The 25022-nt window shown below is 36.2% G+C and overlaps 2 protein-coding genes across 8 annotated transcripts in view; both read right to left on the bottom strand.

Moving 5' to 3' along the window:
• LOC131140029 (apoptosis-stimulating of p53 protein 1-like) overlaps window positions 1-10771 on the bottom strand; it is a 42625-nt gene extending 31854 nt beyond the window's left edge. Inside the window, exons 1-3 of one of the 2 annotated variants that reach the window (XM_058090085.1) lie at window positions 8393-10771; window positions 1913-2060; window positions 443-550 (exon numbers count right to left, since the gene is read on the bottom strand). In XM_058090085.1, the coding sequence (XP_057946068.1) occupies window positions 443-550; window positions 1913-2060; window positions 8393-8401 (265 nt within the window). In that variant the 5' untranslated portion in view covers window positions 8402-10771. The remainder of the gene's footprint in view (window positions 1-442; window positions 551-1912; window positions 2061-8392) is intronic. The other variant, XM_058090086.1, reaches the window with a different exon arrangement.
• A 799-nt stretch (window positions 10772-11570) lies between these two features.
• On the bottom strand, window positions 11571-23994 carry LOC131140031 (protein tyrosine phosphatase type IVA 2-like). 6 transcript variants are annotated; one of them, XM_058090096.1, is made up of 8 exons: window positions 23834-23994; window positions 23176-23319; window positions 20736-20861; window positions 20061-20388; window positions 19847-19939; window positions 18200-18330; window positions 17816-17890; window positions 11571-16374 (listed from the first exon to the last, which is right to left on the bottom strand). In XM_058090096.1, exons 4-8 carry the CDS (start codon window positions 20154-20156, stop codon window positions 16263-16265), a joined length of 507 nt encoding a protein of 168 aa, XP_057946079.1. In that variant the 5' UTR covers window positions 20157-20388; window positions 20736-20861; window positions 23176-23319; window positions 23834-23994; the 3' UTR covers window positions 11571-16262. The 6 variants fall into 6 exon arrangements, with proteins under 6 accessions (XP_057946079.1, XP_057946074.1, XP_057946077.1 ...); XM_058090091.1 differs by having other exon boundaries at window positions 23176-23322; window positions 23838-23993; XM_058090094.1 differs by having other exon boundaries at window positions 23176-23322; window positions 23834-23993.
• Window positions 23995-25022: the final 1028 nt, after the last annotated feature.

A 25022-nucleotide genomic window follows, 5' to 3' on the forward strand; every position in this document is an offset into this window, starting at 1 on the left:
ATTAGATTTTTTATATATTATTATTATTTTTAAAAATATTATTTTATTTAAAAATATTTTTTTATTAAAATATTATTTTATTTAAAAAAAAAATTATTAAAAAACTATATATTTGATATAAACATTATATCAATATCTATTATATAATATTTTTTTGAAAAAAATATTATTTCATGTGAACAATATTATTTTAATATTTTAATATTTTAATATTTTAATATTTTAATATTTTTAGATTTTTAGATTTTTAGATTTGATATTTTTATATATTATTATTATTTTAAAAATATTATTTTATTAAAAATATATTTTTTATTAAAAGTATTATTTTATTTTAAAATTTATTTTTTTATTAAAAAATATTTTTTTATTTAAAAAAAATCTTAAATATTCAATTAAAAAATATTAGATAGATACGATTAGAAGATAGATATCTCCCTACCTTGTGACCAGGAAGGACAGTGCCGCAGGTAGAAGCTGACCTCTGGCCTCCTCGCTCCCCACTGTTGAAGGAGATCCAGGAGTAACACCTCCTGAGGGAGAACTCTCTCTGGAAAAGAAAACTTCATTCAAAGATCCAAAAAAAATACTCAATTTAGCATCCATATTTATGTATTGTTATATGATTCCCATACGGCATTTGAAAAAAACTCTTGACAGAGGACCACGCCCCCCCCCCAGGAAAAAAGACCCCACCAAAGCTCTTAGTAGACCCATGGACAATGGCGTATGGCATCCACACGTATAAAAACACCAGCCTGGCCTTGAGGCATGACCTCTCGTCACAGCAAAACACAATTCATAACTCCATTTATCATTTATTGCTTTAGCAGGTCAACCTTTAAGAAAGCCTCTAGTGATGTCGTTCACTCATCTAATCGCTTGGACGGAATAAATGCAGGCCGTGTTTGAGACGGACACGGCGTCTCTCCCAACATGTGATGGACGGGACTATTTAGCTTTACAAGGCCAACTATGAGGTCGTGTTGTCATGACCAAGACCTGCTTGGGGTTTTTGTAGGCTCCTGCACACACCTTTTTATAATCAAGTCAGATTTAGGAACGTTCTCCCAAGCATGGCCCATTTTTAAATTATTTTTTAATTATTGTATTTTTATTATATTTTTTATTATATATTTTTTTATTTTTTTACATTATTTATTTTTTATTTATTAATAATATTATTAAAGGAATTATATTATATATATATAAATAATAATTACATAATATATTTTATATTATTATATATATATATTTTTTAATTTTTTCCATTATTTAATTTTTATTTATTAATATTATTATTAAATGAATTATAGTATATATATATTTAATAATTACATAATATATTTTATATTATTATATATATTTTTTAAATTTTTTCCATTATTAAATTTTTTTATTTACTAATATTATTATTAAATATTAAATTATATTATTATATTATATATACATATATTATAGGTATATATATTATAATTACATAATATATTTTATATTATTATATATACTGTTATATATATTATAGTTATATAATATATATTATAAATATATATTTTTTATTTTTTCCATTATTTATTGTTTTTTATTTATTAATATTATTATTAAAGGAATTATATTATTATATATATTGTTATATATATTATAGTTATATAATATATATTATATATATTATTATTATGTTATATATTATATTATATTATATTAAGGCCGTCAAAAACAAAATGTTACCACAGTTTGCATACATTTTCCGGTTAGCTTAAAATATGGTGCTCGTCTTGTGATGTTATTAACACTATAAATAAATATAAAGTACAACTCATTCATTTTCTACCGCTTATATCACAAGAGTCGCGGGGATGCTGGAGCCTATCCCAGCTGTCTTGAACCTTGCATTTCTATGGTTACCACTTACCACGTCCGTTCCATTTTTCAGCCAAGTGACACTCCCCCTCGCCTGCCTCTTTGCAGTATTCTACAACATCCACAACCCTGGTTGCAGGAGTCACTGGGACCTCAGTCAGCATCTGTTGGGTGTCGTTGAGGTACACTGTCAGGATCACCTGGAACCATAGAAACAGGTTATTCATATAGGTATTCATATTTTGTTCTCCGGGATGTTTTGGACCGTTGAAGAGGAATGTTACGGAAAGCTTACTATTTTTACAATCCTGGATGACTCAAACATCCTGTCACATGATCAGGAAGTGAAGTGAAGCCAAAAAAGGACAGGCCTCATTCGGTCACATTTTGAAATCATTTGGACTGGTGGCCAGCCAATCACAGGGCACATATAGACAAACAACCATTCACACTCACATTCATACCTATGGACAATTTGGAGTGGCTAATTAACCTAGCATGTTTTTGGAATGTGGGAGGAAACCGGAGTACCCGGAGAAAACCCACGCAAACTCCACACAGAGATGGCCGAGGGTGGAATTGAACTCGGGTCTTCTAGCTGTGAGGCATGCGCGCTAACCACTTAACCACCGTGCAGCCGACAACTTGAGTTTTCGATGAAAATTTTTGCTAAACCATACTCCCGTTTTTCATTCATTTATTTACCGCTTATCCTCACGAGGGTCGTGGGGGTGCTGGAGCCTATCCCAGCTGTCTTGGGGTGAGAGAGGCGGGGTACACCCCTGGACTGGTGGCCAGCCAATCACAGGGCACATATAGACAAACAACCATTCACACTCACATTCGTACCTATGGACAATTTGGAGTCGCTAATTAACCTAGCATGTTTTTGGAATGTGGGAGGAAACCGAAAAAACCTTCCCATGCACGGGGAGAACGTGCAAACTGGTGGTCAGCCAATCACAGGGCACATATAGACAAACAACCATTCACACTCACATTCATACCTATGGACAATTTGGAGTCGCTAATTAACCCAGCATGTTTTTTTGGAATGTGGGAGGAAACCGAAAAAAACCTTCCCATGCACGCGGAGAACGTGCAAACTCCACACAGAGATGGCCGAGGGTGGGATTGAACTCGGGTCTCCGAGCTGTGAGGTCAGCGCGCTAACCACTCGACCACCGTGCAGCCACATTTTGAAATCAGTATCCACAAATAAGATTCCAAATTTCAGCTAGCTAGAAAATGAAAATAATTTATCAGTTAACCTTTTACACCGCCCGATCAAATCCTCTAAAACGCAGAGATGAAAGATTAAAATAGCAATCAGAAAAGAACATCCTGGGTTTTTGCCAGTCCAGTCATTGGCGATGTGATGATGATGTCATGTCAGCCGTTGAATGATCAAATTTCGGCTAATCTGTCATGCTGACACATGACACACTTTTTTTTCCGATACACCCTATACTTCCCATACATGTACTATTAAGTCTCGTACCCTAATCTCGATGTATTCTACACACTTGTTGAGATCATGTGATGTGGTTGCATGCAGACAGACTGGGCAGGGATTCTGTCAATCTTGGATTAGCTACGCACACGCGCACACGCACGCACAAACATGCAAATCCTGCAAACACAGATAAATACCGGGGTTGTATTCCTGGATTCTAATCATTCATGTTAACATGTTTAGCATACTCTTTAGCTCTTTTGATGTTGTACAAACACTATCACAGGACATCGTTGTGGAAAGAATTTCAATTTTTAAAAAAATATTGAAAAAAACATTATTTTATGTGAAAAATAATATTTTAATATTTTAATATTTTAATATTTTAATATTTTAATATTTTAATATTTTAATATTTTAATATTTTAATATTTTAATATTTTAATATTTTAATATTTTAATTTTTTAATTTTTTAATTTTTTTCTTTTAATTTTTTTATCTTTTAATTTTATAATTTTAAATTTTTAAATTTTTAAATTTTTAAATTTTTTAGACATTACCATTATTTAAAAAATATATAATTGTATTTAAAAATGTATTCTGTTATTTAAAAAACATTTTTATTGAAAAAAAATTATTTTATGTAAAAAATATTATTTTTATATTATTTTATATTTAATATTTTAATATTTTCCTGTTTTCCTGTTCATGTTTTCATATTTTTATATTTTATTTTTTATATTTATATTTGGTATTTTTTATATATTACTATTATTTTAAAAAATATATAATTTGATTTAAAAATGTATTTATTTATTTTTTGAAAAATATTATTTTATGTGAAAAATAATATTTTAATATTTTAATATTTTATTATTTTAATATTTTAATATTTTAATATTTTAATATTTTAATATTTTAATATTTTAATATTTTAATATTTTAATATTTTAATATTTTAATATTTTAATATTTTAATATTTATTCTCACATCCACCTTTCCTGCCTTCACACGGCCGAGGGCTAAGATCACAACAGTACCCCCCTTTTCATAGCAATGCCTGTAACATAACGTTTTTTTCTCGTAAATTTAACTACTTTATTATTGTAATATTGCTATTTTTTCCGCATAAATGTCCAACATGATTCCATTAATACATTGTTCAGTGTTCATTTCTCGTGTGTGAACGTGCATACGGTGCAGCAGAACCCAGTGACATCTGAATGTGATTTGACTCCAGCTTCTGCTGTCCACACCCAAACGTGCTCATGCGGCCTACGCCATCTCTATAGGAACCACATGTGAGCACTTCAACTCGAGCCTCCACCTCACTGAGCTTTGCAGACACACCGGAAGACATCATCCTTGACCCGGCCTTCCCTAATCCTGACAGTGAGCTTACCGCCTCGTTTGGAGCGCATCGCATACGTGTCTCGTACGCAAGCAGAAGAACACTCGGAAAAGACGACAAGTCGCGACAACAAAGTATTTTTAGTGTTTTCATAAACAATAAATATCTTACGTCATTAGGTTATTGAATATCTTGTGAAAAACAAGCTAAAATATCACTTAAAATTACACAATTCCCTCGATTCAGAATCTGAACAACGCGATTTGGCTTGTTTATTATACTCTTTTAACCGATAGCTGTAATCAATATCCCGAGGGAATGGTTCTCCGTGCTCATCCCTTACTTCTGTACAGTTCAATGGAAAAAAATCCAGATGGGAATGCGAAAAAAGCGTATCTTCAGGGAGCGCTTTGGAGCTTTTATTTGCCACCAGCTGCTTATAAATATCTGCCTTGTCTAGCGCAGATTTCGTCAACAACATTTCTGTACAGTTCAATGGAAAGAAATCTAGATGGGAATGCAAAAAAAAGGGTAGCTTTGTTTGCCACCAGCTGCTTATAAATATCCGCCTTGTAGTTTCCAAGAAACTCTTAAAATTTCTGTTACCATTCATGAAATCGTGAAAAATCCCGCTTCAGATTCATTATGAGGTGTCATATTAAACGTCCCAGATTCGGTGACACCACGGGGAAACTTGTGCATGACAAGTTTTGCACTTGGTGTCATTTTACAATAAAAGGTACACAAAAATACAGTAGTTTCCAATGAACTAATGAGGAACTACTGGGTAGCGGTTTGGTCGGTTCATTCCTTATTAACTACTTATTATTATTTTGTGTATTTGTGTACTCGGCTGCTATGTCTGTTTTTAGTACTTTAACAATTACTGCCACTACTACCCGTTGCTAAACCTGCTAGCACACGCTGTTTTTATGATGAAACGGGCTCTGCATGCTGAATAGACATGATCAATATGATGTGATACTGTTTGTTGCCAATACTAGTACTTGAAAAGTACTTGTTAAGAAAAAAATCTAGTTAAAAACAAAGTAATTTACCTTAACTTGGGGTAATCAAGTATGTTCAGACTTACCTGTAGTACCGTATGATGTCTAAATCAAAGTAGCATTCATTCATTCATTCATTCATTCACCCTGGACTGGTGGCCAGCCAATCACAGGGCACATATAGACAAACAACCATTCACACTCACATTCGTTAACCTAGCATGTTTTTTGGAATGTGGGAGGAAAAACCGGAGTACCCGGAGAAAACCCACGCATGCACGGGCAAACTCCACACAGAGATAGCCGAGAGTGGAATTGAACCCTGGTTCTCCTAGCTGCGAGGTCTGCGTGCTAACCACTCGACCGCCATGCAGCCTCAAAGTAGCATATTACATGAAAAATGATTTTGCACATTTTTCCACTGCACAGTACTTAATCAGCTTAGCACGGCTGTTGACGCTGCGCCATTTGTAAATCCAGCTAATACCAACGGCCTGTACTATAAAGCAAGTTTAGGGGGGATTTTTTTTTTTTTTTTATGTACCCAAAATGTTTTGCACCAAAACAAGAGTACATGAAGAACAGACGTGAAAGGTAAGGTCAAAGGTGAAAGTAGAAGCTCTCTCTGTCTCGGCATTTCTCCCAGCAGTAAAAAACATTCCTATATCTTCAAGTGTATTGTTCAGTGCTGACAGCACCCATAATTAACTACAAAGAAGTGTTTCCAGTGTGTGTGTGTGTGTGTGTGTGTGTGTGTGTCAGAGTTCCACAGAAACAGAGACACACACTGGGTTGTTTTTTTTCCCCAGTAAAATTTATCTATGGCAGTGGTTCCCAATTCTTTTCTGTAATGACCCCCATAGTGGACAATAACATGGAGAAACTACTAATACCTATTTATTCATACTATTTAGTATACTGAAAACAGGAAAATACAATAAAATGTGAAGAAAGTCAAATTAAATGCCGAGTACACAAAAAATGTACATGTTGGCAGGTCTGCACTGACACCGAAAGGGGTCCCGCCCCACTATTTGAGGAGCTGTAATCAACTGTAACCATAAAAGTGTCATCACACAACCTGTGTACATGGAGGGTACTCCAGTTCATACATGAAATAAATGAAGTTGTTTATGCTAACGGCTAACAACTGCATAACTATATAATAAAGTTATGGACCGAGTGGTTAGCGCGCAGGCCTCACAGCTAGGAGACACGAGTTCTATTCCGCACTCGGCCATCTCTGTGTGGAGTTTGCACGTTCTCCCCGTGCATGGGAAGGTTTTTTTCGGTTTCCTCCCACATTCTAAAAACATGCTAGGTTAATTAGCGACTCCAAATTGTCCATAGGTATGAATGTGAGTGTGAATGAATTACACCCTCGGCCATGTCTGTGTGGAGTTTGCACGTTCTCCCCGTGCATGGGAAGGTTTTTTTCGGTTTCCTCCCACATTCCAAAAACATGCTAGGTTAATTAGCGACTCCAAATTGTCCACAGGTATGAATGTGAGTGTGAATGAATTCCGCCCTCGGCCATGTCTGTGTGGAGTTTGCACGTTCTTCCCGTGCATGGGTAGGTTTTCTCCGGTTTCCTCCCACATTCCAAAAACATGCTAGGCTAATTGCCGACTCCAAATTGTCCATAGGTATGAATGTGAGTGTGAATGAATTCCGCCCTCGGCCATGTCTGTGTGGAGTTTGCACGTTCTCCCCGTGCATGTGTAGGTTTTTTTCCGGTTTCCTCCCACATTCCAAAAACATGCTAGGTTAATTAGCGACTCCAAATTGTCCATAGGTATGAATGTGAGTGTGAATGAATTACGCCCTCGGCCATCTCGGTGTGGAGTTTGCACGTTCTCCCCGTGCATGGGAAGGTTTTTTCCGGTTTTCTCCAACATTCCAAAAACATGCTAGGCTAATTAGCGACTCCAAATTGTCCATAGGTATGAATGTGAGTGTGAATGGTTGTTTGTCTATATGTGCCCTGTGATTGGCTGGCCACCAGTCCAGGGTGTACCCCGCCTGAAGACAGCTGGGATAGGCTCCAGCACCCCCTACAACCCTTGAATAAGCGGTAGAAATTGAATGGTAAAATTTCATTTGAACGTGCATCAGATTACAATTGAATGCATCCCATAATCAGTTCACAGTTCCACATGTCCAAAAGGAGTAGGAAGAAGCAAAGCTTATTAAATCCTACCCCTTCATCTGGTACTTTTACAATCAGTAACTGTTACATTTGTTCACTTCCTGCTTTCCTATTATTATTTTTTTGTCACATACTGAAGTACGACGTGATATGACCATACAATGACATCTCACTTTGTAAAAAAAAAAATAATAATAATGAAAAAAAGTACAATTTAATCCTATTCCTTCCTGTCACAACAATTTATTCTTTACTCTGATTTTGGAACAGACGCCAAAATGTGTTTTTTAGTACTTTTTATATGCAGTGTGTCACAAATGGCCCCCGGGCTGCACTTTGGACACCCATGGTTTAGCTTATTTATGTAAACTACCACCACCACAACTCTATAGATAAAAAAAACAAATGTTCGAGGTCTGCTATTGTGCTACTTTGATATAAACACGGTTAGTATTATAATGTACATTACACAAAATGAGGTGTCGTGTATTTGATATTTTGATATTTCCCGACATATTAATCATGCTCGCATATTAGTTGGTCCCACGATGGGGGGGGGGAACTCACCGGCAACATTCCCGCTGCTCCCTTGTCCCGTTGGAAAAAGAACTTTCTTCTCCTTGGTGCTTGTGTTTCCTTCTTCTTCGTGTCTCATGGAGTGCAGCAGACCAGACGTCCAGATGCAAGGAAGCCCAAAAGTGCTGCTCCTCACTTTCCTCTCAATCCCTCCCCTTCCTTCCTTCCTTGCTTCCTTCCTACCTTCCTTCCTTCATCTCTGTTGCAGTGCCGTTTAATCCAAATGTAACCCGCACGGATGTAAAATAACCGCAGTTTCATTGAAGAAAATGACATTTTTTTGCACCATTTCATCGCCATTTAGCGGGCTTCCGGTCTGCTCTGCGGGGTGAAGTGGGTCAGAGTCACCGTTCATCCGTGACATCTGTCGGTCACTTCTGGTCTCTCCTCCCTCCCCCCAACACACAATAAATTATGGCTTATTCCAAATCACATAAATGGACGCTGGGAAATAAAAAAAGCTATAAGCCATTTTTTGGGTATGCACTGTAGCTTCACTATAACATGCGCGAGTGCGCCTCCTGCTGGCGGACTGATGTAAAAGCATTTTCTCAGCTCTAATTAGACGTGACTGGTAGGGGTGGGCGGATCGATCTAAATATTGATAACAAGGGTTATATTGTATCTTTTTCTTGGTTCGGTTATTTTACACCATTTTCTCGAACAGTTGAAGGTAATAAATGAGTTTTAATTAAAAAAATAAGGCTTGTATTGGCATTGTCTTTGCCCAACACGTTCAATACAAACCTATTCTTTTTTTTGGGCTGACCCAAAATAGCAGTTTAGCTAAGAGTTAGCTCAGGGGTCTTAAATCTGTGCGGTGAGAAAACAAAACACTAATTACAATCAACAAACAAAACAAATGATAGCACAGCATGTGGCAGGTAAATAAACGCACATAAGACTATTATTATGGGGATTAATAAACAACTATATCGATGCTAAACATGTAGCATTCTCAACCCTAATTAGAGGTGACCGGTAGGGGTGTGCGGATCGTTCCAAATATTGATAACAAGGGTTATATTGTATCTTTTTCTTTGTTAGGTTATTTTACACAATTTTCTCGAACAATTGAAGGTAATAAATGAGGTTTAATAAAAAAAAATAAGCCTTGTATTGGCATTGTCTTTGCCCAACACGTTCAATACAAACCTATTCTTTTTTTGGGCTGATCCAAAATAGCAGTTTAGCTAAGAGTTAGCTCAGGCGTCTTAAACCTGTGCGGTGAGAAAACAAAACACTAATTACAATCAACAAACAAAACAAATGATAGCACAGCATGTGGCAGGTAAATATACACACATAAGACTATTATTATGGGGAATAATAAACAACTATATTGATGCTAAACATGTAGCATTCTCAACCCTAAATAGAGGTGACCGGTAGGGGTGGGCGGATCGATCCAAATATTGTTAACAAGGGTTATATTGTATATTTTTCTTAGTTCGGTTATTTTACACCATTTTCTCGAACAGTTGAAGGTAATAAATGAGGTTTAGTAAAAAAAAATAACGCTTGTATTGGCATGGTCTTTGCCCAACACGTTCAATACAAACCTATTCTTTTTTTGGGCTGACCCAAAATAGCAGTTTAGCTAAGAGTTAGCTCAGGGGTCTTAAACCTGTGCGGTGAGAAAACAAAACACTGATTACAATCAACAAACAAAACAAATGATAGCACAGCATGTGGCAGGTAAATAAACGCACAAAAGACTATTATTATGGGGAATAATAAACAACTATATTGATGCTAAACATGTAGCATTCTCAACCCTAATTAGAGGTGACCGGTAGGGGTGGGCGGATCGATCCAAATATTGATAACAAGGGTTATATTGTATATTTTTCTTAGTTCGGTTATTTTACACCATTTTCTCGAACAGTTGAAGGTAATAAATGAGTTTTAATTAAAAAAAATAAGGCTTGTATTGGCATTGTCTTTGCCCAACACATTCAATACAAACCTATTCTTTTTTTGGGCTGATCCAAAATAGCAGTTTAGCTAAGAGTTAGCTCAGGCGTCTTAAACCTTTGCGGTGAGTAAACAGAATACTAATTACAATCACCGTGCCAACAAAACATGACAGAACAGCAGGTGGCAGGTAAATAAACACTCATAAGACTACTATTATGGGGATTAATAAACAACTATATTGATGCTAAACATGTAGCATTCCTAGCAATGCTAGTTATGGTTATTTTAGTAATGATATCATACAGAAATTACCTAAGAAAAAATATATAAGAGCTATTATCATGCTATTATCATTTTTTACCGCTTATCCTCACGAGGGTCGCGGGGTTGCTGGAGCCTATCCCAGCTCTCTTCGGGCAAATGGTGGCCAGCTAATCACAGGGCACACATATAGACAAACAACCATTCACACTCACATTCATACCTATGGACAATTTGGAGTCGCTAATTAACCTAGCATGTTTTTGGAATGTGGGAGGAAACCGGAGTACCCGGAGAAAACCCATAGAGATGCCCGAGGGTGGAATTGAACAAGGGAATTGAACTGTGAGGCCGGTGTGCTAACCGCTCGACCGCCATGCAGCCCGACTCCTTTATTATCGGTATAAATTAAACACAAAAAACAGCAGAAAGGGCGACACGGCGTTCGAGTGGTTAGCGCGCAGACGTCACAGCTAGGAGACCAGGGTTCGATTCCACCCTCGGCTATCTCTGTGTGGAGTTTGCATGTTCTCCCCGTGCATGCGTGGGTTTTCTCCGGGTACTCCGGTTTCCTCCCACATTCCAAAAACATGCTAGGTTAATTAGCGACTCCAAATTGTCCATAGGTATGAATGTGAGTGTGAATGGTTGTTTGTCTATATGTGCCTTGTGATTGGCTGTTTATATATTTTCCTTGGTGGAAAAAAAAATGGCCACCGCTGATGTAGACCTTATTTTTATATTTTGGTGTACAGGTCAAGACCCTCTGGTGTTCAACATGGAGTGCGGCATGTCAGTCAGGAAAAGCAATCAACCTTGAACCAGCTATTGACTCCATGTGATTCCACTTTGACATCTCCGTGCACGTGTACAAAGACCACAGCCACAGGCAATGACACACACACACACACACACACACACACACACAGAGGGGTTACAGAGGTCTGTTTGGTGTCCACATTACAAATGAATCCCAAATAGACAACCATTGACCTCACAGCATGAGTAGTTTATTATTTTGTTACGTTTGCTACACAGAAAAAAAAAGTGTAACGTGTAGCGTGTAAAAGACTTCTGAATATTCTCTAAGCTTTGCACAAGTAAACACAACTACTCCACTACACACTCACTTTTAATTAGACGTTAGACATTTCACCAACAAACACCGCAAAATAAAAAAAAAAAAAAAACATAGAACCAAAAGACTAAAAAGGAACAACGGGGTAATATAAACTAAATAAAACTATAAACAACAGCATGTTACAAGCACATTTGGAATCACGCAGCAAAAACATGTGACTGTTAGCGTCAATGTCGCGCTCCGTGGTGGAAACGGGAACAAGTAAACGTGGCTAAAATAACACAATTCCCTCGATTCCGAATCTGAACAACGCTATTTGGCTTGTTTCCTACACTCTTTTAACCGATTATCTTTTCGTATATTTTCAATATCCTGAGGGAATGGTTCTCCGTGCTCATCGCTTACTTCTGTATACTTCAATGGAAAAGAAATCTAGATGGGAATGCAAAAAAAAAAGGGTAGCTTTGTTTGCCGCCAGCTGCTTATAAATATCCGCCTTGTAGTTTCCAAGAAATTCTGAAATTTCTGTTACCATTCATGAAATTGTGGAACTGGGAACTGATTATGGGATGCATTCAATTGTAATCTGATGCATGTTCAAATGAAATCAAACCATTACCATTACCATATACTCCAGTGTGACTTATGTATGTTTTTTTTCCCACTTAATTATGCATTTTTCGACATTGTGCGACTTATACTCAGAAGCGACTCATAGTCCGGAAAATACGGTACTAACTAACACAGATTTTGTGAACAACATTTCTGTACAGTTCAATGGAAAAGAAATCTAGATGGGAATGCAAAAAAGGTTAGCTTTGTTTGCCGCCAGCTGCTTATAAATATCCACCTTGTAGTTTCCACGAAATTCTGAAGTTTCTGTTACCAATCATGAAATTGTGAAAAATCCAAATTCATTACGAGAGTCATATTAAACGTCCCCGATTCGGTGACACCACGGGGAAACTTGTGCATGACAAGTTTTGCACTTGGTGTCATTTTACAATAAAAGGTACACAAAAATACAGTAGTTTCCAATGAACTAATGAGGAACTACTGGGTAGCGGTTTGGTCGGTTCATTCCTCATTAACTACTTATTATTATTTTGTGTACTTGTGTACTCTTTTTAGGACTTTAACAAATACTGCCACTACTACCCATTGCTAAACCTGCTAGCGCACGCTGTTTTTATGATGAAATGGGCTCTGCATGCTGAATAGACATGATCAATATGATGTGATACTGTTTGTTGCCAATACTTACAAAGTGCTTGTTAAGAAAAAAATGTAGTTAAACGAAGTAAATTACCTTAACTTGGGGTAATCAAGTTTGTTCAGACTTACCTGTAGTACCGTATGATGTCTAAATCAAAGTAGCATATCACATGAAAAATTATTTTGCACATTTTGTGTATCATCCCACAGGCTACTCAAGGACGATAGCAAGCTGTATTGTAAAAAGCAGATATGACGGAACTAAGATAATACTATTGATGTTCTAAGACAGGGGTGGGCAAACTACGGCCCGGGGGCCACATCCGGCCCGCCAAGTGTTTGAATACGGCCCGCCCAATCTTTCCAAAGTATTTAATTTAAACTCAACATACAACCTGGCATCATGGCCTGAGCCAACCTTTTGATGGTTGTATCAATTTGGTTGTTTGACATGGTCTGTTGTTTACAAAGTGCTCCTGAAAAAAGAGACACAAGCACATAATAATAATAAAAATTAAAATAATTATTATATTATTATTATAACTATTATGATTATTATATTTATTATATTAATTATACATAATATTGTTATATTTGCATATTTTACATAATAATAATATAATAATTATTTTAATTTTATTTTAATTATTATAATATTTTATTATTTTTAAAATATTTAAATATAAATATAAAATAAATAATAATAGCAGATTGCATGACAATTTTACAGATACAATAATACCAGGTGGACTGTTACGTGTAAAATATATAGTCTGCCCCCCCCCGGAAATTTTGTTATATCAATGCGGCCCGCGAGTCAAAAAGTTTGCCCAACCCTGTTCTAAGACAATCTATAAAATGTTTTTTTTTTTTTACTTTTAAGAATACATTCTGTTGAACACACCCTTTAAACTTGTGGCAGTACTGCGACATGGGACAAACAGTAGGTACACTTCAAGTGTGTAGTACAGTAACGTGTGTTCTTTTAACGACTACCGGAGACGAGTCGGTCGGATTGCATCTTTACACCCCGGGACGCAAATTACGTGGCACGGATGGAGAAGTCAAAGCAGACACCGACTATTACATAACTTCGTGACATTTTATACTGCGGATCGCTTTAACACCACAGGAAGAAAATAGTTTTTTGTTTTTTTTGCTAAGCATAATTGTGATTCTTTGTTTTGTGATCATTTTTGCAAACGTGTCACCTATTTTTGAATGTACAACGATGAGCCAATTCTAGAAACAATACAAGCAGTTGATGTTTGCTAAATACAAGGATGAAGAGTCTTGAACCAGTCATGATGTGCTATATATATATATCACTATATTGACACTTACTATGGTACACATTATGGCATTGGATGCTCATATCACCGAGTACTTCGGTATGAGGTACATTATTATAAAAAAAAAACCTTAAACTGTATTATGGAAAGCAGGAAGTGAACAAATGTAACAGTTACTGATTGTAAAAGTACGAGATGGAGGGGTAGGATTTAATAAGCTTTGCTTCTTCCTACTCCTTTTGGACATGTGGAACTGGGAACTGATTATGTGATGCATTCAATTGTAATCCGATGCATGTTGAAATGAAATTAAACCATTAAAAAAAATGTAAATAAAAAAAAATTAAAAACCAAATTAAAAAAAATAAATAAATAAAATGAAAAAAACTTAAATTATATGTATCATATGTTGAAATAAAATTAAACAATTTAAAAAAAAAAATAAAAAAAAAAACATATTTACAAAAAAAAACAAAACTTAAATTATATAAGGAAAGCAGGAAGTGAACAAATGTAACAGTTACTGATTATAAAAGTACCAGATGGAGGGGTAGAATTTAATAAGCTTTGCTTCTTCCTACTCCTTTTGGACATGTGGAACTGTGAACTGATTATGGGATGCATTCAATTGTAATCTGATGCATGTTCAAATGAAATTAAACCATTACCATTACCAATGTGGCAGGAGGGGAGGTCCCGTTAATGGATATATATATATATATATATATATACACTGCATATATGATAATATCATGTACACAATGGGGATGCTATGATGCCATCGGTCCAAAAATGGTCAAATTGGCAGATATGCATCATATGCATTGCAGTATCGATATCAATGTCAGACATAATAAAGTGGCCATGCCTTCACATTAACGTTGCCGTATGTCACAGACGGGCGCTACATTTTCAACGCACAGTATCATGTCTATATATGTATATATATATATATATATATATATATATATATATATATATATATATATACGGTACTAATACTAATATTATTGTTTTGCTTCACAGTGTTGTGTGACATTGTGCAGTCGTGTGTAGATATAGTCGTAGTAGAATCTGTTGTGCTGATTTCGCCATTTCCCCGTCGGTTCTCACATCGCCTACTGCAACGTGCAGAAAGATCCCTGACTTGTGTCGTCTTCGACTCACCAAACGTAAACCACTAGTAAATGCGACTTTTTCGTTGGCGGCCACCGGGAGACGTTTGCGCAAGCCAATAGCTAAAAACATCAGAACTGTCGAATGTGCTGCGAGGGACGTTTTTTTCATTTTCTACCGCTTATCCTCACGAGGGGGTGCTGGAGCCTATCCCAGCTGTCTTCTTCGGGCGAGAGGCGGGGTACACTCTGGATTGGTGGCCAGCCAATCCCAGGGCACATATAGACAAACAACCATTCACACTCACATTCATACCTATGGACAATTTGGAGTGGCTAATTAACCTAGCATGTTTTTTGGAATGTGGGCATGCATGTCGAGAACATGCAAACTCCACACAGAGATGGCCCAGGGTGGAATTGAACTAGGGTCTCCTGGCTGTGAGGCCCGCGTGCTAACCACTCGTCCGCCGCGTAGCCTTGATATCTATTATTCATTCATTATTTTTTTACCGCTTATTCTCACAAGGGTTGCAGGGGGTGCTGGAGCCTATCCCAGCTGTCTTGGGGCGAGAGGCGGGGTACACCCTGGACTGGTGGCCAGCCAATCACAGGGCACATATAGACAAACAACCATTCACACTCACATTCATACCTATGGACAATTTGGAGTCGCCAATTAGCCTAGCCTGGTTAGCCTGCGTGCTACGTTATTCCACAGCGAAACACCAAAATACAATTAAAAAAATTAATCTTTTTGTAACATATATTCAATGTGTGCTTTATGTTAACTTAATGAGAACATCACGTTCTCAAAACGCGCCGAGTCTTGTTGCTTCTGGTGTAATCTTAGATTCTGTATAGCGAGTGGGAATTTTACCGACATCCTTACAACATCCAATATCATCACGACACGCTTGGTCCTATGACACGTCAGTAAAGATACAGAGGGCGGGGGTGCTTGTCCATCCCGATTCCTACTGTATGCTGCAGCTCTGTCCGTTAGCATCTTTGGAGCGCAAGCACAATTTGGGTTTGTAGTTTTCCAGGAAAAGCAGCTGCTTTGAGTTGAATGCTCCACGACGCTTCCTGGGAAAAAAAAACAACATTCCAAAACATCAACCCATACAGATATACGCAGCGGTAATATCACGGCACAATATTGTGTAATGAACACATGATGCATTTCACAAATAAATATGGTTTGAAACAAAACAAAAAATATAAACCCGACATTTTTCATGAGCTGAACTCAACGATCTAAAACTTTTTCCATGTATCCAAAAGACCTACCGCTCTAACATATTGTTGACAACACTGTTTAAATCTGTGTTTGTTAGCATTCATAATTCATTCATCCTCCTCACAGGAATGGCATATCGACATTTAGACTAGAAAGCAGGAAGTGAACAAATGTAACAGTTACTGATTGTAAAAGTACCAGATGGAGGGGTAGGATTTAATAAGCTTTGCTTCTTCCTACTCCTTTTGGACATGTGGAACTGATTATGGGATGCACTCAATTGTAATCGGATGCATGTTCAAATGAAATAAAACCATTAAAAAAATTAAAAAAATTAAAAACTTTTTTTTAAAATAAAAAATAAAAAAAAATCAAATTATACTAGGAAATGTTCAAATGAAATTAAACCATTAAAAAAATGTAATTAAAAACAAAAAATATATTTTTTAATTAAAATTAAAAAATAAAATAAACTTAAATTATATTTGAAAGACAGGAAGCGAACAAATGTAACAGTTACTGATTGTAAAAGTACCAGATGGAGGGGTAGGATTTAATAAGCTTTGCTTCTTCCTACTCCTTTTGGACATGTGGAACTGGGAACTGATTATGGGATGCACTCAATTGTAATGTGATGTATGTTCAAATGAAATTAAACCATTAAAAAAATTAAAACAATTAAAAACTTTTTTTTATTTAAAAAAATAAAATTAAAAAACTAAAATTATACTAGGAAATGTTCAAATGAAATTAAACCATTACATTTTTTTTATTAAAATAAAAAATGTTTTTTTAAATCAAATTTTTTTTAAATTGTTTGTTAATTTTTTTTATTAAATTAAAAAAATAAAATAAACTTAAATTAGAAAGGCAGGAAGTGAACAAATGTAACAGTTACTGATTGTAAAAGTACCAGATGGAGGGGTAGGATTATTAAGCTTTGCTTCTTCCTACTCCTTTTGGACATGTGGAACTGTGAACTGATTATGGGATGCATTCAATTGTAATCTGATGCATGTTCAAATGAAATTAAATCATTACCATATACTCCAGCGTGACTTATGTATGTTTTTTTCCACCTAATTATGCATTTTTTGGCCTTGTGCGACTTATACTCTGAAGCGACTTAAAATACGGTACTAACTAACGCAGATTTAGTGAACAACATTTGAGCCAAATCTGTTTTAGATCTTTGGGTTCAGCTCATTTAAAAAAATGAGAGCAATAGAAAATACTGAGCAAATACTGAATATGCACGAAAAGGATGTCTCAGGCGCCATTACTCACAGTCTTATGAAGTGAACGGCATCTTCATACTCCATCCCACACTCAATTAGAGCCAGAGCCACAAGCACGGGGGCTCTGGGAAAGAAAAAACAAAAAGCACAAATCAATAAAAGGAGCATAGCAATCTAATTCTAAAGCACACTAAAAAGGGACACCAAAAGAAACAAAATGTCTGTGCTGATACAGTATATATATACAGTATATATATAGCATATATAGTGACCTTCAACCCTACCGCCATGATAGTGCGTCTTAGAGCCGGGTGTCTCAATACTACATTTAGGACCTAATTTACTAAGAAAAAATGTCATGTGCATTTAGTGTGTGTGTTTTATTTTTTTTTTACTGTAAATGGACCCAATCAAATGTGTGGTACAAACATACCTTCCCAGACCAGCAACACAATGCACAGCCACACAGCTGCCAGGCTCATCTCGGAACTTGGTCTGCAGCAGACTCAGCCAATCATCAACCACCTGCTCCGGGGGGGCGGAGCCATCCTCAAATGGCATATCCTGCAACAAGTTATTTTGGATTGCTGCTGCAATTTCATTCTATGTAAAATGATCTATATGGAAAATGACAATAAAGCGCATTCTGAAAAAAATAATAATAATAATAATAATAATAATAATAATAAATATATATATATATATATATATATATATATATATATATATATATATCTCAAAATGCGCTATATCTCAGATTCATTCGTTTTCTACCGCTTTTTCCTCACGAGGGTCGCAGGGCTGCTGGAGCCTATCCCAGCTGTCTTCTTGGGGCGAGAGGCGGGGTACACCCTGGACTGGTGGCCAGCCAATCACAGGGCACATATAGACAAACAACCATTCACACTCACATTCATACCTATGGACAATTTGGAGTCGCTAATTAACCTAGCATGTTTTTGGAATGTGGGAGGAAACCGGAGTACCCGGAGAAAACCCACGCATGCACGGGGAGAACATGCAAACTCCACACAGAGATGGCCGAGGGTGGAATTGAACCCTGGTCTCCTAGCTGTGAGGTCTGCGCGCTAACCACTCGACCCCTATATATCAGATATACTATATATATATCAGAATCAGAATGCGCTTTATTGTCATTTTACATTTAGTAGAATGAAATTGCAGCAGCTAAATAAATAATAAATAATAAATAATAAATAATAAATAATAAATAATAAATAATAAATAATAAATAATAAATAATAAATAATAAATAATAAATAATAAATAATAAATAATAAATAATAAATAATAAATAATAAATAATAAATAATAAATAATAAATAATAAATAATAAATAATAAATAATAAATAATAAATAATAAATAATAAATATAGGACGGTTGGTTGCCATGGTTACAAATTGTTGATAGAGATGATGGCTCCAGGAAAGAAACTGTTTTTTTTTTTTTAGTCTGTTTGTCCGTGCCCTGAATTCCCGCGACATGTTCCAAGAGAGAGCTGCACGGTGGACACGAGAGTTCAATTCCACCCTCGGTCATCTCTGTGAGTTTGCATGTTCACCCCGTGCACGCGTTGGTTTTTTTGTCCGGGTACTCCGGTTTCCTCCCACATTCCAAAAACATGCTAGGTTAATTAGCGGACTCCAAATTGTCCATAGGTATGAATGTGAGTGTGAATGGTTGTTTGTCTATATGTGCCCTGTGATTGGCTGGCCACCATGATCCTGAGAATGAGACGCGCATCGCCCACGTTGTTTGTGAAGGGGTTGCGTGACGTTCACGTGTGGCGCACAACCATTATGTGTGCCAAAATAGCTTTTGCGCAACATACTTCACAAATTTAGTCACTGGCATGCAAAATTGCGTCCCACAGCAGGACAAGCGTCGCTTCAGCCACCTTTGTTATACTGATGGACTCATCAAACCAGTTTTACTGGGTCACTGTTGATGATTTAACCAATCATCAAGCAGACTTGTTGGCAGAGGAAGTATTGATTCATCGTTTTGTAATACAAAATTGTAAAAAAAAAAAAAAAAAAAAAAAGTAGTACACTCACCAGGACTCGAATGCCCTCCTGTTCCACGGGCGCCTTGTCGTAAGTAGCAGCACATACTCTCACGAGGGTGTTAGCGCCATATGCCTTCAGATCCTTCAGATTAACACACGATCAAATAGCATGTCACTCCGACTTCAAACACAGTTTAGGAGTAAAATTACAAATGGTGTTAATAAAAAAAAAAAAAAAAAAAAAAAAAAAAAGAGCGTCCTACCTCTATAAACCTTCCAAGTTGTGCATTAGTGGGATTGTGCGTGATAAGGAACCTTAAACAGTCATAGGAGATTTCCACTGCAGCCGGTCGATTCATTTTTATTTAATTTACAAAAAAGGTACTGTGCTTTATAAAAAAGGATGGCCAAAAAAAAAAAAAAAAGACCTGTGCTGGCTTTCCTTAAAAAATTCTCAGCCCAAAAATTACTCAGCAAAGTAAATTAGCGTAGAAAGGGAGTGGCGAGGAAGTCAAAGGCAATGCAAAGCCTCCTCTGTTCCCAAAACGGTGTCCTTTCTTCATATGGGTTTGACAGGATGGCAATGAAAGCCTGCAAAGGTAGAGACAGTCACTCAGTGATATATTGTACGTATATATGACGGAAACTATGATTTTATCCTCTGATGAGGATGGTTGTCCTTTGAGAAGGTTATCCCATCTACACAGAAAAACTGGAAGCTGAAGTCGACAGAAAATTGAATTGACTTCGTCTTAGAAGATGTTTCGCCTCTCATCCGAGAAGGCTTCATCAGATCATGCTCAGAACTAGATTGGACAGCTCAATTTGTCATTTTTTGGGGGGGGGGGGAATCTGAACAAATCTGAGTCCAATCAGCATCCGAGAAGACATTGTGGGTAACCTTTAAAGTTCCACGGTACTTGTGTGCTTTGGCGTACCTGTGTGAGCGTGTATGGCAGTATTTGTGCCTTTGGAGTATCTGGTTCACTTGTCCACAATGAGCAGCAGGTGCTGGGCTTGGCAGAACTCCCCTTCACGTCTTGCAAACGCCATACATGTGCAGCCTAAGAAAGAGACCAATATGTCATGTGTGTACGCTCTGGGATTTCTCGCATTTAGGTCCAACGTTCCCTAAATGTCGAGGGAATTAATCAACAGCAACGTTGGTTTGGTAATGGTAATGGTTTAATTTCATTTGAACATGCATCAGATTAATTGAGTGCATCCCATAATCAGTTCACAGTTCCACATGTTACTTTTACAATCAGTAATTGTTACATTTGTTCACTTCCTGCTTTCATAATATAATTTAAGTTTATTTTTTTATTTAATGACAAATTTTTTTTGTTTTTCATTTTTTTTTAATGGTTTTATTTCATTCGAACATGCATCAGATTACAATTGAGTGCATCCCATAATCAGTTCCCAGTTCCACGTTACTTTTACAATCAGTAACTGTTACATTTGTTCACTTCCTGCTTTCATAATATAATTTAAGTTTTTTTATTTTATTTATTTTTTATTTAATGACAATTTTTTTTTGTTTTTGATTTTTTTAATGGTTTTATTTCATTAGAACATGCATCAGATTACAATTGAGTGCATCCCATAATCAGTTCCCAGTTCCACGTTACTTTTACAATCAGTAACTGTTACATTTGTTCACTTCCTGCTTTCATAATATAATTTAAGTTTTTTATTTTATTTTTTATTTAATGACATTTTTTTTTTGTTTTTGATTTTTTTTAATGGTTTAATTTCATTCGAACATGCATCAGATTACAATTGAGTGCATCCCATAATCAGTTCCCAGTTCCACATGTCCAAAAGGAGTAGGAAGAAGCAAAGCTTATTAAATCCTACCCCTCCATCTGGTACTTTTACAATCAGTAACTGTTACATTTGTTCACTTCCTGCTTTCATAATATAATTTAAGTTTTTTTTTTTTTTTTAATTTAATGACAATTTTTTTTTGTTTTTGATTTTTTTTAATGGTTTTATTTCATTCGAACATGCATCAGATTACAATTGAATGCATCCCATAATCAGTTCCCAGTTCCACATGTCCAAAAGGAGTAGGAAGAAGCAAAGCTTATTAAATCCTACCCCTCCATCTGGTACTTTTACAATCAGTAACTGTTACATTTGTTCACTTCCTGCTTTCATAATATAATTTCAGTTTTTTTTTATTTTTTGTCACATACCAAAGTACTCGGTGATATGAGCATCCACTGCCATAATGGGTACCATAGTAAGTGTCAATATAGTGATATATATATATAGCACATCATGACTGGTTCAAGACTCTTCATCCTTGTATTTAGCAAACATCAACTGCTTGTATTGTTTCTTGAATTGGCTCATCGTTGTGCATTGTTTGAGGTCCTTACTCAATCCATTCCATAGTTTGATTCCACATACTGAAATGCTATGGCTAGCATAATGTAGTCCTAGCATATACCGTATTTTCCGGACTATAGGTCGCACAAGGCCAGAAATGCATAATTAGGTAGAAAAAAACAAAAGCAAAGGCGTATAAGTCGTATTTTTTGCAGGTAATTTATTTTCCAAACTACTTGACCAAAACAAACATTACGTCATCTTGGAAGGCAAGTTCCAGCATTAATAAAAGAATACAGAACAGGCTGAATAGGTATAAGATATGCTAACACAATGCTTATTCAGCTACACAAAAAATAAACATAAACAGAAAAGGTGTCCAGTGTTTATGTAGCATAAACAGTTTTTTTTTCATTTATAAGTCGCTCTGGAGTATAAGTCGCAGGAACAGCCAACCTATGAAAAAAAAGTGCGACTTATAGTCCGGAAAATACGGTAAGTGTTTCAAATTGAGTTATTCTCTGAGATAATATTCTCCTCTCTTGTAGAGAAGTATTGAATGACAGTTTTAGTCAATTGGTTATTTTTAAACTTATGCATTATTTTAGCTGTTTGAAGATGAACTATATCAGCAAGTTAAAGTATTGTGATTTTAGAAATAAGGAGTTAGTATGTTTTCTGTAGGCGGCATTATGAATTATCCTTACTGGCCTTTTTTGCAGTACATTTAGCGAGTGAAAATTGATTTTATAGTTATTATCCCAACTATTGTTTTTTGATTACTGACCGTAAAGTTCCTGTTTAGGCTATAAATCATGTGGAAAAATGTCTCAGCTCTTCTCTGTTTTAAAGACCAAATACAAACTTGAAATTGACCAAATGAACCATACTAGCAGGGCAAATTGACTTCAGTTTGTTTCAACCTGACCAATCACAGCAAGGGTGAATGGACACTCAAAGGCCTGTAATATATGGGGTGTAGGAGTATTTTTGGTAAAAAAAAAAATAATAATAATAAAAATAACAACCGGTACTCACCGTGATGTGAGCTGAGGTGATAGTTCATTGAGCACACACAGGACAATGTGACTGCTCCTGGATGTAGACACACCATTGATGGTGATGCTGTTGTTGTTTTGGTTCTGCTCCCGGCTGACAAAGGCCCGCTAGCTTGATGCTAAGCTGCTGTGCAGTGGAAATCATTAGCAGGGGAGGTTAGCTTGCAGCACATTCTAGCGATATATTTCAACAACCTCAAAAAGGATAAGACGTGTTTTCGCGACATGTATTAAGATGTTGCTCTTACCAGATGATATTTATAATCATCAACTGTCGAGTACATTGAACACAACTGTCACCGAATAAAGGTTTCTGGGCTATGGTGCTATGCTAGTTAGTGATAACTATTAACGGATTCACTGATTTATGATGTCATTAAACTCCTACCGTTAGCTGGGTCGGCGTTCCAATCAACCGACATGTTAAATACGCAATTTTAGAACCCGGACGCCATTGTTTACACGAATATTATCGTACATATAAAAGTGCAAAGCTTAAAATACATTTAAGGCAAGTTTTAACCCCGAAATATTCAACAAGACCCGCTCACAAAAAGCATCCGATATTAAGACTGTAACAACAAAAAGCCGTACGACATACGCTATAAACAACGGTATATAAAAAAGTACATACGTACGCACCGTGGTGTTCTCAAAATGTCAGAGTAGCGTCTATTAAGAGTTTAATCGGCTTGGGAAGACATGTTGAAACGAAATGTTGAAATGGAACCAAATAACACGCATCGCCAACTTGGCTACAGGGTTTTCAAAGTCAAATGAGCACACCGTGGAATCCCATTGCAGTTTATTCCCTCACCGTTTATTTAGTCTTACTTTGAAGGGTAAATACTACTACTTCCGGTTTTAAACTTTCCTCTCATTGAATGGATGTTTTCCTTTGGAGTTTATTCATATGTGCTGTAGCGTTTAATACAAATATAATAGCATTATACAGTCAGATAAATAGATGGACAGATAGATATATAATAATATATTAAAAATTATAAAATTATAAAATTATAAAATTATAAAATTATAAAATTATAAAATTATAAAATTATAAAATTATAAAATTATAAAATTATAATTAATTTAAATAATTTAAATAATTTTAATAAAATTTATTTTTAAAAATGTATCAATATCGGAGCTACTGGCCCTGTATTTACTTGGTATCGGATTGATACCAATTCGAGGGGTATCGCACCCCACTCGGGACTGCAATATGAGGCAAACAGGCAGGTCATATGAGTCTCCATTAACTTGTTTATATGAGATAAAGAGGACCCCATGAAAAGAATGGTGTTCCTCACTCATAGACGTAGGCCAGGGGTGTCCAAAATGCGGCCCGAGGCCAATCTCATGAGTAAGATAGCCAGTCAGTACAGTCAAATTAACTGCTGTTAGTCTATAGCCACCAAGTAACGTTAGCTAATTTGATCATATACATTCCATAATGTTCATTCATTCATTTTCTACCGCTTATGCGTCCAGGGGAGGTGGGGGGGTGCTGGAGCCTATCCCAGCTGTCTTTGGGGTACACCCTGAACTGGTAGCCAGCCAATCACAGAGCACATATAGACAAACAACCATTCACACTCACATTCATACCTATGGACAATTTGGAGTCGCTAATTAACCTAGCATGTTTTTGGAATGTGGGAGGAAACCGGAGTACCCGGAGAAAACCCACACAGAGATGGCCGAAGGTGGAATTGAACTCGAGTCTCCTAGCTGTGAGACCTGCGAGCTAATCACTCGTACGTCATGCAGCCCATATTTTCAAACAGTTAAACAATAATTCATGGTTCCATTTATCACAGTGAG

Source organism: Doryrhamphus excisus, chromosome 13 (genome assembly GCF_030265055.1).
Source record: "Doryrhamphus excisus isolate RoL2022-K1 chromosome 13, RoL_Dexc_1.0, whole genome shotgun sequence".
Classification (NCBI taxonomy): Eukaryota; Metazoa; Chordata; class Actinopteri; order Syngnathiformes; family Syngnathidae; genus Doryrhamphus; species Doryrhamphus excisus.